Source organism: Armigeres subalbatus, chromosome 1 (assembly GCF_024139115.2).
Source record: "Armigeres subalbatus isolate Guangzhou_Male chromosome 1, GZ_Asu_2, whole genome shotgun sequence".
Classification (NCBI taxonomy): domain Eukaryota; kingdom Metazoa; phylum Arthropoda; class Insecta; order Diptera; family Culicidae; genus Armigeres; species Armigeres subalbatus.
This window is the reverse complement of record NC_085139.1, coordinates 316,663,269-316,683,324: the sequence shown is the minus strand read 5'-3', so window position 1 is coordinate 316,683,324 and position 20,056 is coordinate 316,663,269. Positions and strand designations below refer to the sequence as shown.

General features: G+C 39.8%; 1 protein-coding gene across 1 annotated transcript; it reads right to left on the bottom strand.

Moving 5' to 3' along the window:
- Positions 1-11,697: 11,697 nt before the first annotated feature.
- Positions 11,698-19,601, bottom strand: LOC134207957 (uncharacterized). Its single transcript, XM_062684050.1, is given in 10 exon segments — positions 11,698-12,279; positions 12,683-12,816; positions 12,874-12,988; positions 13,110-13,234; positions 13,237-13,375; positions 13,461-13,560; positions 14,186-14,268; positions 14,475-14,540; positions 16,137-16,480; positions 19,385-19,601. Coding segments are annotated over 10 exon segments (1,506 nt in total). The 5' UTR covers positions 19,437-19,601; the 3' UTR covers positions 11,698-11,931.
- Between the last annotated feature and the right edge of the window lie 455 nt (positions 19,602-20,056).

The window sequence follows — 20,056 nt, the reverse complement described above, 5'->3', positions numbered from 1 at the left end:
CTCCCACAAATCTTATGTATCAAAACCAACCTTTTTTGTACATTTTGGGGCCTCCACAAGCTGTCGGCCCCGGGGCTCCCTTCCGGCTAAATCCGGCCCTGACGTCATGCTGCATCGAAATAGCAATCCCTTCAACGCTATATAGGTAGCGCAACCCTGGCAAGGTAGCCTACTGAAGATTCTATAGATTTTGCCAAGAAAGGCGAAAGTAGAGCATACGGATTGATTCAACGGTGATAGACCCGGCAACGAATAAAGGACGACGATTAGAAAGTCGGATCTAGGAACCTGAGAACTTTGAATGAATCCGCACGTGTTGGGCTCCTAGTTCGTGAGCTGCAGAAGCTCGGCGTAAGTGTGGCAGCAATCCAGTGGTGGTCCAAACCTGGAGAACGTGAATTCCGGGCGGTGGATCCCATAGCGAACACTTCATTCAAGTACCACATCTACTATAGCGGCGGTGACAGAGCAGAACGAGGAGTTGACTTCATGGTGATCGGGAAGCAGATGAAGCGTGTTATCCGATGGAAGCCGATAAGCGACCGCATTTGCGTGTTGAGAATGAAGGGCAAATTCTTCAACTATAGCCTGATCAGCATCTATGCTCCAACGAGCGATAAGCCTGATGACGTGAAGATGACGTGGCCTACGGAGAGTGCCCAACACACGATGTAAAGATTGTCATCGGGGATGCAAATGCGCAGTTCGGAAAAGAAAGTATCTTTCGCCCTGAAATTGGTACGAAAAGCCTTCATTCCGCTACTAACGATAATGGTCTGCGACTTGTAACCTTTGCTGCTGCTAGAGGGATTGCAATAAGCAGTGGAGACACTTGCTCTGAGTGGAGACACTTGCTCACAGATAGACCACGTGCTGGTCGATTGACGACATTTCTAAGATGTTATAGATGTAAGATCCTTCAGAGGTCCGAACATTGACTCGAATCACTAGCTTGTAGTTGCGAAAATTCAGGCATGACTTTCCAGCGTCACGAATACACGAAATAACAGAACGATGCGTTTCAATATCCAATGCTTGTCAGTTGATGGAGTTGCTGAACAGAAGCTGGACGAGCGGAGAGGAGATGTCACTGGATCTGGCAACGTCAACAGATTGTGGAAAAATATCCACGAAGCTGTTCCTTTAATTCTTTATTTAGGTGTTTTTTAAATTTTAGATTAAGTTCAACACCGGGACGCCGCGAAGCTGGACTACAACGGCGCAGGAAGTGTTAGACGCCAACGAAATGGTTGGTTTGATGAGTCGTGCTAGCGAGTGACGGACGAGAAAAATGTTGCTAGGGGTCGAATGCTAGTGGCTCGTACCCGTTATAACATAGAGCGGTACAGTGTAGCAAGGGCAGAAGAGAAACGAATCCACCGCAGAAAAAAGGCAATACGAAGAGAATGTGATAGCTGAAGCGCAGAAGAACATGGAAAGAAACGATATGCAGAGGTTTTACGCGACAGTCAATGTCGCGCAGCATAAGACTACGCCAGCGCCCGCCATGTGCAATGACCGAGAGGGAATTTGCTGATAGACAAGACTATGGTGGCAGAAAGAGCCATTCGAAGATTTTTTTTTCAGTTTATTTATTTATAAGGCTCATTTGTTTAATTAAAAACCTCACGGAGCCGCAGATCTCTAGAAATATTATAGTCTAATATTCAATTATAAATCAAAAATTCAATTTACGACGAATTTTCTTCTTAGGACGGGAACTCGAACTGCCGCCGGAAGACGCAAACTGGGCTCTTCGTTGGTTCGCCTGTGGGTTCCTCATCACTTGAAAGTCGTCATCTCTCACATCTTCATAATTTTCCGAGTCAGTCAAGTAACCGGCAGATGGCATCCGCTTTGCTTTATCCTCCACTTCACTCGTTTTTTCTTCCAGTGTGCCTTCGTTCTCAAGATCTTCTCTTCCGATCGGGTCCAAGTGTTCAGTAACTGCTTCATCCATTTGTTCCACAAAGTTTTCTTCCACCAGATCTTCAATGATTTTATCCGCGCATTCTGAGTCTTGATCAGCAACAGCAATACCACATACAACCCCAGCATATGTACTCGGATGGGATTGGTCTTTGGGCTTATCTTTCCTACGATTTCCGGAGGGTCGTTCTGGGCAAGAATCCTTCCGATGACCCGCAGCCCGACAAAGGAAACACACATCCTGAAGATTGTCGTAATATATTCGTCCTTTACGTCCACCGAAATAAAGCGATGGTGGTATTTCTTCTTTCAGGTCGATATATACACCACGCACACCAGTGTACATATGCCCCAATCCAGATTCCGCACTAAATTTTTCTCGTGTCAAACATTCCACATTCCCATATCGCCGGAGTGCCATCGATAAGCTTTTATTACTTGTCTCTGGCGGCAAGTCAAAAATACGGATGTATTTCATATTGCAACCTGCGATTGACATCCGTACCTCTACCGATTTTCCGCTAGAGTAAAGACATTTTTTTGGCTCCGTATTCTTCTTAAGCGACTGCTTCATTGCTTCCAGAGAAACAAATTTAATGAAAACCGAACGTTCTTGTGCCGTTCTGTAGGCCGCTTCCATGTCCGTCAAATTGATATCCAACTATTTTAGAAAATTGCCAATCTCCGTCCATGTCGGACGCGGACTAGCCGTTGGGAATTGGAATTGAACAGTATTCACAACGTTCTCATCCATAGTATCTCCCATTCCTATTGAACGCACGAATCGTCACAATAGCATCACCGTCGCACGACCGAACAACAATGCGCGCACTCGACTATAGTCGACTTCGAAGATTTGTTGAACGGTGAAAATGAAAGTGTATTAAGGAGCAGGATGGACATAGTCGGCAACGGTCAAGCTGTGGAACCTGGAACGCTGAACGAGGTAAATAAGGCTCTAAACAAGCCGAGAAAAACAGTAAGGCTGCTGGGAAGGGCAAGATCCTGGTCGAGCTTCTCAAACACAGAAGTGAGCAGCTACATCAATCAATCCAGCACATTATTCAGAAAATGTGGACTAGAGTGTGCCAATTACAGAGGGATCACCCTTCTGAACTCGGTGTACAAAATCCTTTCGCGTATCCTGTTTAACAGAGTACGTAGTGCCAGCGAGTGAGAAGTCTTTTTTCGGCGAATACCAGGCAGGTTTTCGTGAAGGCCGATCAACGACGAACCAGATGTGTAGCTTGCGAATGATCCTTGTCAAATTCCGGGAGTAAAACTTGCAGACTCACCATCTGTTCATTGATTTCAAAGCAGCGTACGATTCAGTGAAAATATATCAGCTGTGGCAGATAATATCCGAACACGGTTTTCCGGCCCTCCTTAGCCGTGCGGTAAGACGCGCGGCTACAAAGCAAGACCATGCTGATGCCGGTCTAGGTAATTTTCGGATTGGAAATTGTCTCGACTTCCCTGGGCATAAAAGTATCATCGTGTTAGCCTCATGATATACGAATGCAAAAATGGTAACCTGGCTTAGAAACCTCGCAGTTAATAACTGTGGAAGTGCTTAATGAATACTAAGCTGTGAGGCGGCTCTGTCCCAGTGTGGGGATGTAATGCCAATAAGAAGAAGAAGAAGATGGTTTTCCGGCGAAACTGCTTAGACTGATACGTGCAGCGCTGGATGGCGCTATTAGGAGATCATGCGTGCAGAGGAACGGCACTATTATCACACGGTCGAATATGTTCCTGGGCTTTGGGGACGGCATCGACCTTATTGGAATCGATCGCAGAGCAGTAATGGAGGCTTTTGTCCCACTGAAGAGGGAGATGGCGAGGATAGGCTTAACCATTAACTCTACCAAGACAAAGTACATGGTTGCATGTAGAGATAGAGGAAGACCTAGTGGTGCTGGTGCTGTGGTAGTGCCTGAGGATGTGTTTGAAGTTGTTGAAGAATTTGTTTTCCTTGGAACGCTTGTGACATACGAAATTGACGTTTCCCGTGAAGTGAAAAGACGTATTCCTGCTGCGAATATGGCCTTTTACGGATTACGTAACCAGCTTAGGTCTCGCAACATGCAGGCAGACGGAAACGAAATTTGCGCTATACAAAACTCTGATTCTAACAGAGGACCTTTATGGACATGAAGCTTGGACGATAAAAGAGACGGACCGGAAAAGTGCTGCGTACAAAACTCGGTTTGTGGCACAGACGCATGAATCATCAGCTGTATCAAGAAGAAAATATTGTGAATCGTATTAAATACGGCAGACTTCAGTGGGCTGATAACTTAGTGAGAATGTCGGAAGAAAGAATAGTGAAAACAATATTCAATAGAGAACCAGATAGGGGTCAGCGTCTTCGTGGAAGCAAACGAACACACTGACTGCACGCGGAGGAATCGGACATGGGGACTCCAAACGTTCGGGGAAACTGGAGGAACATTGACCAAGACCGACGATTATGGTGCTCTACAATAAGCCAGGCATAAATGTATCGACGCTGTAGCCAACCAGGTATCCAGGTAGGTAAATTGCAATTATATAAAAAGAATTTTTCATAAAGAAATCAAAATTATTTTTTCGTTAAGTGTCTTGGCTGTGCATATGCATAGCAGGTGTCAGGCCATTTGGCCGAATGCCGTCTGGCCGAATGCCGTTTGGCCGAATAGTTAAAAAAAATTAACCTCAAATTACGAGTAGCGAAGGGTGAGAAATGAAACGTGAGTAATGAGAAGTAAGATGTGAGAAGGGAGATGTGAAAAGAGAACTTTTTCCTTTTTCTTCCTCCTCTTTTCTTCTCCTTCCTTTTCCTTCTTCCTTCTTCATTCTTCTTCCTTTACCTTCTTCTTCCTTCTCCTTCTTCCTCCTTCCTTCTTCATTTTTCCTTCTTCCTTCTCCTTCTTCATTTTTCCTTCTTTCTTTTTCCTTCTCTTTCTTTCCTTCTCTCTTCTTTCTTTCTCTTTCTTTCTTCTTTCTTATTCCTTCTTCCTTCCCCCTTCCTGCTGCTTCCTTCTTCCTTCTTCTTCTTTCTTCTTCCTTCATCCTTCATCCTTCTTCTTTCTTCCTTCTTTCTTCATCCTTCTTCTTTCTTCCTTCTTCCTTCTTCCTTCTTCCTTCTTCCTTCTTCCTTCTTTCTTCTTCATTCTTCTTTCTTCCTTCTTCCTTCTTCCTTCCTTCTTCCTTCTTCTTGTTACCATTTTTCTACTTCCTTCTTCCTTCTTCTTCTAACTTCTTCCTTCTTCCTTCTTCCTTTTTCTTTCTTCCTTCTTCCTTCTTCCTTCTTCTTTCTTTCTTCTACCTTCTTCTTCTATCTTCTTTTATCTTCTTCCTTCTTCCGTCTTCCTTCTTCCTTCTTCATTCTTCCGCTTCTTCCTTCTTCCCTCTTCTTTCTTCCTTCTTCCTTCTTCCTTCTTTTTTCTTCCTTCTTCCTTCTTCCTTATTCTTTCTTACTTCTTCTTTCTTTTTTCTTTCTTCTTCCTTCTCCTTCTATCTTCTTCCTTCTATCTACCTCCTTTTTCGTTCTTCCTTCTACCTTCTTCCCCTTCTTCCTTCTTCTTTCCTCTTCCTTCTTCCTTTTTCCTTCTTCCTTCTTCCTTTTTCCTTCTTCCTTCTTTCTTCTTCCTTGTTCCTTCTTCTTCCTTCTTATTTTTTCCTTCTTCCTTCTTCCTCCTTCCTTCTTCCTTCTTCTTTCTTCCTTCTTCCTTCTTCTTTCTTCCTTCTTCCTTCTTCTTGTTTTCTTTTTTCTACTTCCTTCTTCCTCCTTCCTTCTTCCTTCTTCTTCTAACTTCTTCCTTCTTTCTTCTTCCTTCTTTCTTCTTCTTTCTTTCTTCTACCTTCTTCTTCTATCTTATTTTATCTTCTTCCTTCTTCTTTCTTCCTTCTTCATTCTTCCCCTTCTTCCTTCTTCTTTCTTCCTTCTTCCTTCTTCTTCTATATTCTTCCTTCTTCCTTCTTTCTTCTTCCTTCTTCCTTCTTCCTTCTTACTTCTTCCTTATTCCTTCTTACTTCTTCTTTCTTTATTCTTTCTTTTTTTTTCCTTCTCCTTCTATCTTCTTCCTTTTTCCTTCTTCCTTCTTCCTTCTTCCTTCTACCTTCTTCCCCTTCTTTCTTCTTCCTTCTTTCTTTTTCCTTCTTGCTTCTTCCTTCTTCCTTCGTCCTTCTTCCTTCTTTTTTCTTCCTTCTTCCTTCCTGCTTCTTCCTTCTTCCTTCCTGCTTCTTCCTTCTTCCTTTCTCCTTCTTCCTTCTGCCTTCTTCCTTCTTCCTTCTTCTTTATTCTTCCTTTCTTTTTTCTTCTTCCTTCTTCCATCTTCCATCTTCCATCTTCCTTCTTCCTTCCTCCTTCTTCCTTCTTCCTTCTTCCTTCTTCTTCTTCTTCTTTCTTCCTTCTTCCTTCTTCCTTCTTCCTTCTTCCTTCTTCCTTCTTCCTTCTTCCTTCTTCCTTCTTCCTTCTTCCTTCTTCCTTCTTCCTTCTTCCTTCTTCCTTCTTCCTTCTTCCTTCTTCCTTCTTCCTTCTTCCTTCTTCCTTCTTCCTTCTTCCTCTTCTTTCTTCCTCTTCCTTCTTCTTTCTTCCTTCTCCCTTCTTCCTTCTTCCTTCTTCCTTTTTCTGTCTACCATCTTCCTTCTTCCTTTGTCCTTCTGCCTTTTTCCTTCTTTTCTTCTTCCTTCTTCCTTTTTTCTTCTTCCTTCTTCCGTTTTCCGTTTTCCTTCTTCTTTCTTCCTTCTTTCTTCTTCCTTCTTCCTTCTTCATTCTTCCTTCTTCCCTCTTGCTTCTTCTTTCTTTTTTCTTCCTTGATTCTTTCTTCTTTCTCTTTCCTTCTTCTTTATTTGTTTTTCATTCAGAGAATTTCAACTATTCGGCCAAACGGCATTCGGCCAGATGGCGTTCGGCCAAATGACCCTTTCGGCCAAATGGCATTCGGCCAAACGACATTCGGCCAAACGGCATTCGGCCAAATGACCCCAAACCGCATAGCACATATTTCGAAATAAACAAATTGATATGAAATTTGCGAAAATGAATTCATGTGCCATGGAGGAAATCGAAACCTCAACATCCTACACGTGTGTGGAAAAGCCATCAGAATCCGAGTACCAACCTCCACCACGTTTAGCTCTTTTTGGCAAATTATATATCTTTCGGATGCTTGATTTGCCCAATCGTCACATGTTCTTTACTGTTGTATATCCACAGTTAAGCGAGCCCACATTGCTTATTATCGATAACATCACACTCTATACCCCAACAACGCGCTGGGCGGATTTGTCACGTTGCTTTCTGCTGGTGGCTCGGCCAGCCGTTTGGCTGGTGCCGGTTGGGAAATCTGTCCTAAGGCTGTCTCTTGTTCCCTCCATGAACGCTGTAAGATGCTTTGAGAAAAATCAAACATCCACTTTACCGTGGCCAGACAATAAAAATCCGAAATATCGTCGCACTATCTCCCGTCTACGGATTGGCGACACCCACCTTACCCTATGGCAGGGCTGGTAGCGACTGAAGCCACTCAAAATAGTGACTTTAGTGACCAAAGCTGACGAAAAAAGGGACCAAATAGTGACTTTCAGTTGCAGAAAAAGTGACCAAATAGTGACTTCTAATTTCAGTTGCAAGTTCGATGAGACAAAATCAGATTTTGGGTCGAAGGAGAATTTTTTTTCGTAATTTGTGGCGGAAAACATCTTTCACTAACCATTCTTTTCTCTTAGAACAAACTTAGAAGAGAAACGAAAATCGTACTCGCTAACTATTATCTACTTAGTGACTAAGTAAATTTGTATTGCCCTCTCTTTTACCCCCTTTAACCCCACGGAAATTTTACTCAATATATGTAAAAAGCAGGACAATTCAAAACTATGAGTAGTCTGCAAGCAAATCAAATGTTTATGCCACTGGATGTGAGCGAAATATGGTTATCACTCTTAACACCTGTTTTTCTTTTCTGAAAATTATTTCTCGGTGAAAATCTGCGTAAATGAGCATTCTCTTCTCGTGAGAATGAGTGAAAGTTTCGATCATTGGATTAGCTGAACACCTACTTAAGAAAGATGCAGAGAACTCTACGATTTGTCATAGGTGAAACGGATGTTTTTTTTTAATTTTCAGTGCGACAGGAACAACAGTACAGATCGTTTTAGTAGAAAACGTTACAAAAACGGTGTCAGGCCATTTGGCCGAATGCCGTCTGGCCGAATGCCGTTTGGCCGAACGCCATTTGGCCGAATGCCGTTTGGCCGAACGGGTCGTTTGGCCGAATGCCGTTTGGCCGAATAGTTGAAAAAATTGACCTCAAATTACGAGTAGCGAAGTGTGAAAAATGAAACGTGAGTAATGAGAAGTAAGAAGTGAGAAGTGCGATGTGAAAAGTGTGAAGAGAAAAGTGAACAGAGAACTTCTTCCTTCTTCCTTTTTCCTTTTTCCTTTTTCCTTCTTCCTTTTTTTCTTCCTTCTTCCTTCTTCCTTCTTCCTTCTTCTTTCTTCCTTTTTTCTTTTTCCTTCTTCCTTCTTCCTTCTTCCTTTTTCCTTCTTCCTTCTTCCTTCTACCTTCTTCCTTCTTTCTTCTTCTTTCTTCTTTCTTCATTCTTCCTTCTTCCTTCTTCCTCCTTCCTTCTTCCTTCTTCCTTCTTGCTTCTTCCTTCTTCCTTCTTGCTTCTTCCTTTTTCCTTCTTCCTACTTCCTTCTTCCTTCTTCCATCTTCCTTCTACCTTCTTCCTTCTTCTTGTTTCTTTCCTCCTTCCTCCTTCCTTCTTCCATCTTCCTTCTTCCTTCTTACTTCTTCCGTCTTCATTCTTCCTTCTTCATTCTTCCTTCTTCCTTCTTCCTTCTTCCTTCTTCCTTCTTCCTTCTTGCTTCTTCCTTTTTCCTTCATCCTCCTTCCTTCTTCCTTCTTTCATCTTCCTTCTACCTTCTTCCTTCTTCTTTTTTTCTTTCATCCTTATTTCTTCTTCTTCTTCCTTCTTTCTTCTGCTTTCTTCTTCCTTCTTCTTCCTTCTTCCTTCTTTCATCTTCCTTCTTCCTTCTTCCTTCTTCCTTATTTCTTCTTCCTTTTTTCTTTTTCCTTTATCCTTCTTCCTTCTTTCTTCTTTCTTCTTTCTTCTTCCTTCTTCTTTCTTTCTTCTTCCTTCTTCCTTCTTCTTTTTTCTTCTTCCTTCTGCATTGTTTCTTGTTTCTCTTTTTTTTCCTTGATTCTTTCTTCTTTCTCTTCCCTTATTCTTCGTTCAGAGAGTTTCAACTATTCGGCCAAACGGCATTCGGCCAGATGGCGTTCGGCCAAATGACCCTTTCGGCCAAATGGCATTCGGCCAAACGACATTCGGCCAAACGGCATTCGGCCAAATGACCCTAAACCACAAAAATTATGGAGATTCATGTACAACGAGCCTGGGATTGAACCCTCGACCTCCTTCTTGTAATGAGGACCATGCACTCTGAACTTTTAAATATTTTTACTCCAAAATACGCAGGTTTTCCGACTTGCTGTGCGTATTCATGAATGATTTTTGCTATGGAATTCGACAGTGCATGCAATCTTCAAAATTGGGGAGACTTGATGATCGCCTTTCTATGATATCTATGATATTCAATAAATATTTTTTAGAGCAAACCCTTCATCACATCTGTCAAATCTACAAAAAAATAAATAGCCGCTTGAGAACAAATTAAACTTTCTTGAATTTTTTAGACAAATTTTTATATGGATGCCCAATGAGGGAAGTCTGCTAAAAACATCTTTAGGAGGAACAAAACACAGTAAATAGGTTTGTCAATTGAAAAAAAAACTCGCAACATAACGATCATATGTTTACAGGATCTATTATAAAAATACGCTATAACAATACTACTTTAGTTCTTGGTAAAACAGGGAAGAATCAAGTCTTCCCACCATCCCCTACTGCATAAAGTTTGAGTTAAAAAAAACACGAAATCGACAGGTCTCCTGCTTGCATGACTGTATACCAATTTATAAATTGTGACGTAAAACACCTTCAATTAGCTACTGATGAAATGCCAATAAGAGCAGCGAGTTAAATGGCTGGCAAAGTTACAGAGCGATAATTTTTCCATGGTCCGTAATTTCATTTCCGCCATGAACAAAGCATCTTCCGATTAATACATAAGGTCTTATAAAAAATCCTAATCAATAGTTTCAAAATAGTTGAAAATAGCGACTTTTTGCGAGAAAAAGTGACTTTAGTGACTTGAGGTCGAAAAAAGAGACTTTTTAGTGACTAGCCCGAAAAAAGTGACCAAGTCACTAAAAAGTGACCCGCTACCAGGCCTGCTATGGCCTATGGCTATATACTGGATAAAAACGAACCATCAATCTGTACCACTTGTAATATTCCCCAGGGATTAGAGAGCAGGGATTAACACGAGTGGTACAATTTTCAATAAGTCCGTCCAGCTATTTGGCTTCGCCGACGACATAGATATTATGGCACGTAACTTTGAGGAGATGGAGGAAGCCTACATCAGACTGAAGAGGGAAGCCAAGAGGATCGGACTAGTCATTAACACGTCGAAGACAAAGTACATGATAGGAAGAGGTTCAAGAGAAGACAATGTGAGCCACCCACCACGAGTTTGCATCGGTGGTGACGAAATCGAGGTGGTAGAAGAATTTGTGTACTTGGGCTCACTGGTGACTACCGAAAATGATACCAGCAGAGAAATTCGGAGACGCATAGTGGCAGGAAATCGTACGTACTTTGGACTCCACAAGACGATCCGATCGAAAAGAGTTCACCGCCGTACCAAACTGACAATCTACAAAAAGCTCATTGGACGGTAGTCCTCTACGGACACGAGACCTGGACGATGCTCGTGGAGGACTAACACGCACTTGGAGTTTTCGAAAGGAAAGTGCTGCGTACCATCTATGGTGGGGTGCAGATGGCGGACGGTACGTGGAGGAGGCGAATGAACCACGAGTTGTTTCAGCTGTTGGGAGAATCATCCATCGTTCACACCGCGAAAATCGGACGACTGCGATGGGCCGGGCACGTAGCCAGAATGTCGGACAGTAACCCGGTGAAAATGGTTCTCGACAACGATCCGACGGGCACAAGAAGGCGAGGTGCGCAGCGGGCAAGGTGGATCGACCAGGTGGAAGATGACTTGCGGACCCTCCGTAGACTGCGTGGTTGGCGACGTGTAGCCATGGACCGAGCCGAATGGAGAAGACTCTTATATACCACTTCGGCCTTAGTCTGAATAAATAATAATAATAATTGTAATATTCCCCTCACCATCCCCCATATCCTATCAGAATGTTATGCTTATGCAACGCAACGTTTGACTTTAAACTTGAGTAGCACACCTGAAGAGATTATTTCGCCACCCAACGAACCAGCTATCGGGTAGCGGTCCGAGTGATGGCGTTGGTGATGCAGCAGAAATTTTTCGGTACTGTAAGTGGTTTGAAAGGCTATGGGAAATAAATCGGTTCTTTTCAGGACCACCATTTTTTTTCGGAAGAAATTTGTTTTGAGATTATTTTCAACGTACACTGTGCCACCAAAGTACTCTTTAATGGGTAAAAAAGTGCCCATTATGAAGTTAAATAGTTCAACTCATTAAAAGAGTAAACAGCGTTTACTCATTTATGAGTAAAAGGATTATACGTGTCAAACCCACGGGTATTTTTTACCCATTTTTTCGGAATGGGTGAATTATACCCTTTTTACACAAACAGTGGAAATGCATTAAATATTAAATTGGACTTTCTTTTGATCAATTTATGAATAAGAAAATAATTCTGCTCCAATCAAACTCGTTTTTTATTTATTATCATATTATTTTATACATAAGTGTTGTTGATTTAAAGTAAAAATATTGGGCAAAATGCAACTGATAAAAAACATTATTTCATACGATCTTATTAACAAATGCCACTTCGATATGAAAAAGTCCAGTTGATATTAAATATGACATGTTTAATAAAAATGTTCACATTTTCATGTAAACCTTATTCAGATTCGAACTTGAGTAGAAAATCAGTCTTCGGCATCACTGCTGCCTGCATCTAAAGATTCTTGATATGATTTGACCAGCTTGTTTACTGACTGCCTGGAGCTTGTTTTCTTAGTTTGGTAACAGATTATTTCAATGAAGTCCATCATCTTCTGTAGTGTAGCCGGAGGATTAATACCGAATACGGTAAAAGCTTTAAATAGGACATCGATGGCACGAATCGACTCTCTGCCGCAGATGATGACCTGGGATTGTAAATACAAGAGGTAAGAGTTTCCGTTGTATATCAGATGAGGTGCTACTTCTGTATCGGAAACAGCATTCGAAGCAACATACTTCGACAACTGTTGTTGTAGCGAGATGTCGGTATCCTATTGGTAAGAATAATGGAGAAAAGAACAGAATTAGCAAATTATATATGAAATGTTGAAAAACTGGTAATCTCAATGTCACTCACGCAGCGTTTTTATTTTAATTCGACGTGTACGCAGGAGTGCATCGGCGCGGCGACTCTGCGTCACCGCTTTTCCCGATGCACACCTGCGTAGTGGATAGTGGGCGGAGTGAGTATAGATTTATATTTACTCAATCAAATTGAAAACCGAAATATGTAAGGAATAAAAAAAATTAAATTTGTCTCGCACTTGTTAAGTTTACGCTAGTGATGAAGTAATCGAGTAAGTAGATTGCGAAAACAATCAAACCTCGATAGTCCTCACTTGGTGTTCAACTTGATTGAGTGCATCTATTTTCTTTGGAGTCATTTGCATTCACCTGAATGGTTCGAATGATAGGAGCAGCCAGTTCTTGTTCTATATCCATAGACTCATTGTCGATGGATCTAAGGGTCTTGCGAATTCCTCTTCTGGTGAGCTGTGTGAGTATTCGAAGGCAACCTCGAACATGAGCTGAAAGATAATAGTTATCAGTGCTACTAAGTTGTTTTCAAAAATATAGAAACTTACAATCACCATATGAACTGAAACTGCCTTGCTCGTACAACAATCCTCGAGAAAAAAGTTGCTTCAAATTTGCTTCCTTATTATAACAAGGCACCAATCGCTCATACGCTTTCTGAATCTGCAAACGATGAAAATCATACGTTATTACTTATATAAGAATATTCATCAGTTTTTTAAATTGATAAATTGAAATCTGATTTCAACATCAGAATATAAAATAGTGTTATATCGATACATACCATACTACCGTTGTAGGACCTTAGATGGGGGAAAACATTCAATATTTCAATCACCGTTTTTTTGGCATCCAATAGCATCAGAAGCAGGTCGTGCGTTTCTGTCATGTACCTGGCAACTGAGTTGTGACCAACTGTCGTTTATTTGTACGCCTGAATTTTTTTTTACTCGGTGAGATATTTTTACATTCGTTTCGCAAATGTGTTTGAATGATACCGGTGTGCTCTTTATTGGGGCCCCTACCGCCGTTCTGCCAGAAGAAATATGACTGAAATACGAAACGGTTATTATTAGAGGCGAAATTAGAAAATTTATAAACTAAAAGAATAATATAATTTATAAAAAAAACTTACATAAACGGGACTGTCCTCTGACATTCTGGTTACTTGTAAAAATGGAAATGCTTCAATAATGTTTTTAGCCAATGTCATCTTCTGGTCAAAGGAAGGATATCTAAACAAAAAATGTTAAACATATGTTATCTTTGTTTTTTCATGATTCTCATATATAATATTAATCTTATTATTTTATTCGTTCATAAAAAAGATTAGGTAATACTTTACGATCATTATCACAGACAAACTCTCGTAAAATTTTAATCGTACAAGGATTTACTGTCCAATTTAATGATTTTGACCAAACGATAACTCGTTTCGCATGCGTAGGTTCTGCTTCATTTTGGTTTACTCACTATCGCCAGATTTCGTCTGGTTAACGATTAGCTCATGTTAATAAAATAACAGTTGTCGTTAGTGTTTGTGCGACGATAAATTTGATGAGCAAATGTCAATGTGTTATGTCGGTTTATCTGTGGTAATAGAGTGCACAGATTCTGTTTTCAAACGACCTACAAATTCTCATTACACTAAAGACACACTTGTACTGCTTGTACCATGGTTCGATTACCCCCAGTTAGTAGTATTACTAGCTATATTAATTGATATAAAACATCATAATACATATGATTATATTTTGCATTATTGTCAGTAAAAACTAGATGTAAAAAACATTGAGTTCAAGGTACTTTTATCAAGTTAATTGCCATTATCCTATTCTTTTTTGTATAAGCTAAACTTACGTTTGTTTATGTAGAAGATTTTCAACCATATCAGCGCACAAAATGCGGACCATATGTAGAAGCTCCTTGTGATTTGGTAGGACAAAAGATATTTTAGTTACTAGATAAAGATTGTCGCTGTCGTCGCTGTCCGGAACATCTTTTGCTGGCGAGGATAGGGGAGCTAAATGTCAAAGAAGGAAAATCCATACGATTTGACAGGTATGTACCACACATGTTTCGGACAGCAGAACAAAGGGAACCGAAGCGACAATCTTTATCTAGTAACTAAAATATCTTTTGGTAGGACGCCTGTATCTAGTTTGGAGTATAGCGTTTTGCGGAATTTCGCGTTCAACTCCAATGTCTGACGAATCTGTAAAAAGTTCATGTGCTATTAATATTGTTACAACCACAAACAATTGTTCACCTACACCAAGTTTTTGAAATGTATATCAATATTAAAACAATATTTACAAATAATTTAAATAAAAATACATTTTTGAGCTAAACCTTTTTAGTCAAATGGTAAGTTGGTATGTTTGGAAGTTTTTTCTCAGATCAAAATAATTCAAGAATAAAAAAAATATGTACTTATATAGAATATCAAAATATATTGCAACTGACCGAGTAATTCATTTGATAAATTCACTTGCCCTTTCTAAACGTAGCATGAGCTTTTAAAAACTTGAGATAATAAGACATTTGTGAATCAATATTTACAAAAAAATCACATTTAAGGTCACACTGGCAAGGGGCCGTAAAAAAATTACGTCCAAGGTTTGATGGGGGAGGGGGGTGGTCAGAGTTTTGTGACAGTTTGTGACAGGGGGGGAAGGGGGGTTCGTCTTATGTGACGTCCGTCCACAAGAAAAAAATACTGAAAGCATTTTAGGAACAACTTGCATTTTAAAAACATATTCAAACTGTTAGTAAGGGACATAACTCATTATGTTATTGTAAAAATAGTGTATGAAAAAGAAAAACCATAATAATCGCCAAAATAAAAATGACACATGTACGTACAGGGGGAGAGGGGGAGTCAATTATTTGTGACAGTTTGTGACAGGGGGGGGAGTTGGTTGAAAATGCCGAAAAACGATGGACGTAATTTTTGAACGATCCCCAACTAAACATGTAACTGGCAGCATATAAATACGATCTGTCACTGGACGTCTCCAGTTCTCCAGTTTAGAAATCGTCGTCATCTTTGAAATGAATAGGTAGGTGTATGGTTTTAAAATATTTGCCTTAACATATTGTAATAAACTCTTTTTTTAGATTGCTGATTGACGCCAATCAACGTTATGAATCGTGCATAAAGTCCGATACTCGAAAAGCCATCCGAAAGGGTTACCCTTTGCGGAAGCAGAGTTTGGATATAGTGGTGCGAGATTGAGACTGATCGTAAACCATTGCTTTTCTGGACCGATATGTAGTAGAGGTAGACGAACGAAGTAGGAAGTAGGCATTCATACCTAATTCTGATTGAACTTTTTCGACGAGGATAAACGAAAGAATGAGGCGCGGTATTATTACGAACAAGATATTACAGTGGCGTTTTTCTCGGCTGCTCAGTCTGTGGAAGTAGTAAAGCGGAAAAAGAACGAACACCATTGAGGAAGACGATCGCCATCCCGGAAAACCAAGTATTTTCGGGCAATACGTGGAAAGTGAGCAGTTTTACGTTACGCATTTCAAAAGAGCGAAACTGCTTTTGTAAACAAGAGCCTCTTGCGCGCTAGTGGGCTAATATGTGTCCATTTAACAAAAAGAGGCTTTATTGCTTCCATCAGTGGTATTGGATAGCGTGGGTGGGCTCAAGTCAGCCAACCAGCGTCGTGAGATGCTCTTATTAACAAAAACAGTTTTCCCTTTTGAAATGTTGGTGCCGACATTTCATAATATTGTAATTTCTTTGCTAAGTTATAACAAAAACTTAGTAAAAAGAATATGAAAAGTGGATACTTACAGACATAGTCTCTACAGAGTGACCAGGTTGATTGCTTTTCGATGAAGAACCAGCTGTGTGGCCATCAGGGGCTTCAATATGAGACCCGTAGGTATGCCTTGTTGTAAAACCTTCGTTGGACCGGACTACGTGCGGATTGGTTTGACTCATATTGACATCTGTGAACACATCTTTTGATGGTTCATTCTTCGAGGTTGATGCTATTGGTAAAATGTTCGACGTAGGACACTTCCTTTTTGCAGCGTACGACAAAATAAGTAGCTTAGGTCCCATTTCCGTTATTCCCATTTTTGTGAGTTCCGTATCCGTTAAGTATATCAAAGAATCATCAGTGAATTTGTGGTCTACGAATAAAATGGAGAAAATAAAACTATGAAACTTAATTAAGAGTTAAAAATATATTACACAAGGAAATAACATCAGTTTGTATATAATAGTTTATAATAATGTAATAATAGTCGATGCATCAAAAACAAGTGTAATATAATGATGAAAAGAAAGTAACAGTTTTTATCTTTGTTTATTACATCACATATGAAACGCTATTCAAAAATATAAACGTTGAAAGGTAGCTTTTCTAGTCAGTATATTTCAAGCTTATGTACAAATTTGACAAGTCTGGTTCTTTTTGTTCTGTATTCCAAAGACTATAAACTTTTTTACTATGTACGGCCTGAATTAAAACTCTAATAGTTTTATTTGTAGGAGATACTTGGTAACTATTTAGATAATTGACAAATTTAACAATCTTCAACGTTTGAATAATACATATAAAGGTTTTCCCAGAATGTGAATCGTTTTCAATTATTGCTTGCAATATGCCATAGCTATCACCAGAACAAGAATCATACTTTATGACAACACCTGGCTTGAACATAGTTCCGTTAAAAGTTAAATGATTTATGAAAGTGAGGCATTCGGGAAAATCAAATAACAGCAATGCAAAACTAAGCGTATCTTTCTTTACCTGGGCAGCTGATTTTACCGATATTTTATCAATAATGTAATCAGTATTTATGATAGAATTGACTTGTTTCAAATTAATTCGTTTGGCCATACTCAAGGTTAAATTTCGAAAATTTCGACAAGTTTTCGCCTGTGATTTAGACACTCTAAATTTTCCCTCAAATTGTAGACAACTCATTTTTGAGATTGGACCACTTTGTTTGATTATTTCTACGTAATGTGATATGTGGTGGACTTTGTTAATAGGTGCTTTGTTCGGAAAAGATAATTTCAAATGAACATGAAATTGTTGAATAGTATTATCTAACAAGTCAAGCATTTCTGTTGAGAGGCAAGTTGAAAATGAGTAGAATGTTATCTTAAGCAAATCTGTAACTAAACTGGCAAAATCTGGGAAGTTATGAAGTAGGTCTGCAAAAATGAAAGGAAAAATTCTTAGAAGTAACCAGCTTTGTGATGCAGATTGATTGATCAAATTACCCTTTGTCCTTAAAGTTTTTGAACAAAAATTTCCCGATGGCTTATCATTAGCTTCTGCTATTCCGTAATTGAAATTATTGATTCTTCGATTGACTTCCGAATCAGTGATAACTTTAGCGATATTGACCATATGATTAAGTATTCCTTTTAAAGTCATCCCTACCAATCCTTCCAAAACGTCGTGCATTGGATCGAAAGAAAGGTTTTCACTAAAGTGAAAATATTTCAAGCAATCTAATGCAGACCTGCGAATTACGCCACATTTGGAAGGGGTAGACGTGTTGTTTTCCACCGCATCAATGTCCGCGTTCACACTTGCTCGAGTTTTTAACGGATATTCTGCTCCATAACTACCACTGTGGAAACATTCTCTTGTTATATAGCAAGCACGACAGAAAATATTTGACTGAGCAGGCATAAGTTCAAAAAGTTCGTGGATTGCCGCAGTGTCCCCTAGAACGTGAATAACGGTAGCGCGTAACACATAATTCTCTCCGTTTTCTATTTTGAATGAAATCCCGGTTTCTGATTGGAGAGTTAGTAAATCAGTTATCAGTGGATGCAAAATTTTCTTGAAACCATATTTTTTAACTATGTGAGATCGAACCATGAGAACTGTATACACTCTGTCCAAACTAGAATTAATCTTATCGTCCAAGTTTTGAATCTTGAAAGAAACCACGGTTACTTTTTGTTTTCCACGGCGCGAGCCAAGTGGATTGCAATATTCCACATCGTCGATGTGTAAAGATAATCGAATTGCCGATGGATATTTTTGAAGGTATTCATTTTTGTGAATTAATTCCCCATCTAAAAAACTGCAATATGTTCCCTCAAACCTTCGCTCTCTTGCAATCATTTCTCTAGCGTTTTTGCTATGCAAAATTAAAACTAGCGTATCGGCGATGGAAATGTAGTGCACAGTGTCTTTCAAAATAAAAGTTTTTTTAACCGGGCCGAAATTGCTCCATCCGTTTTTCGTCTTATTTCTAATTGCTTTGTGATGCGTTATACGATTAACCTTCGTCTTTCCGAGAATAATCTCTCTTGATTCTGGGACTTTCGATGCAGCTTTACCACAAAGGTAATCGAGGTTTCGCTCTGGTGTACGAACGTCGGTAAAAATTCCCTCTATACTCAAATTGTTTATTACTTCAGTGACCCGAGGGTCATCGACTGGTATTTCGAGGTCGTTCACAAACTTCTTGAAGACTCCAGTCATGTAATGTTTATAATCTTTCTGGAGTATCGAGCATAGCTCCATAAACTCGCGGATTTTCCGTTCTGGTAGTGACACATCGCAACGGAATCTTGTAACGATGGCCGAGGCACTATCCACTAGTTCTTGCTTCATGTCTGATAAAGAGTTATCGACTGCTTCACCATGCGGCACATCTAGCTGTTCCAGTTCAACCGGTTCGTCCAGAGTGACAGTTTCAAGGTTTTGATTCTCCGGATGCTCCTTAAGTATATGCCACTTTAATTTCTTAAATGCAGTATGCAACGATCCGCATATACGGCATTTGAACGGAATCGGATTTTTGGCGCTTGTGTTCAACTTGTGGCATTGCTTTACGTGAATTTTCAACTCGTTGACGTATCCCGCAACGAGTGTTCCGCAATTAGATACAGGACAATGTAGGCCTTTAATATGAACATTAAATGAATATTATATGAAAAGGCAAAACAATAAATTTTGTGTATATATTTCCTGCCGCTCATTTTAAATTTGAACCGCTATACAAAATATGTGCACAACACAAATTGATGGAAAAATTTCGGGATTTTTTAGATATTATTACCTTGCAGCTTCTGGAAGCTGTTCTGGTCCAACCTGCCTCGCAACTCCTCCATCGTCCAGGGTACTTTTTTGCACTAGAAGTTGAAAGGTTTCTAACTTTTAAAATGCTGCTTCACTACTGAGTACTGGCAAACTGAATGGGTTGCTGGTCGAAGAGAATCTATTTTTGAAGTACATTTTCACTCATTAATGAGTAAATAGTTCGAAGTACATAAAGGGCAATAAGTACCCTTTATTCAGAATTTTAAAATACCCATTATTTTGACAGCTCCATATATTGCAAAAAAATGGGTATTTTTTCATCATTAATGGGTAATGCCGAGTTTACAGTGTACAGCCGCTAGTGAGTAGACGATAATTCATGACACCAAGTAAAAATTTGTCGCATTGTTGCGAAACTGGCAACCTCAACAGGGCGAAAGCGAAGCGAGCGAAACCATGACATATTGGTTGAACGATGCGAGAAACGTCAGGTGTAGACATGAACAAAAAGGAACAAAATTGTTTCAATGCGACAACGCACAATGGTCGGATTCGTCAAATTTCACGACATAAATCGATAACTTGAAAACCATCAGTGCTAGAGTTTTGACGTCTTCAGAAGAAATGATCTACAAGAAAAGATCTATTTTTGGTGTAAGTTGTCATTAGGGTGGCCCTCGGGTGAATTTTT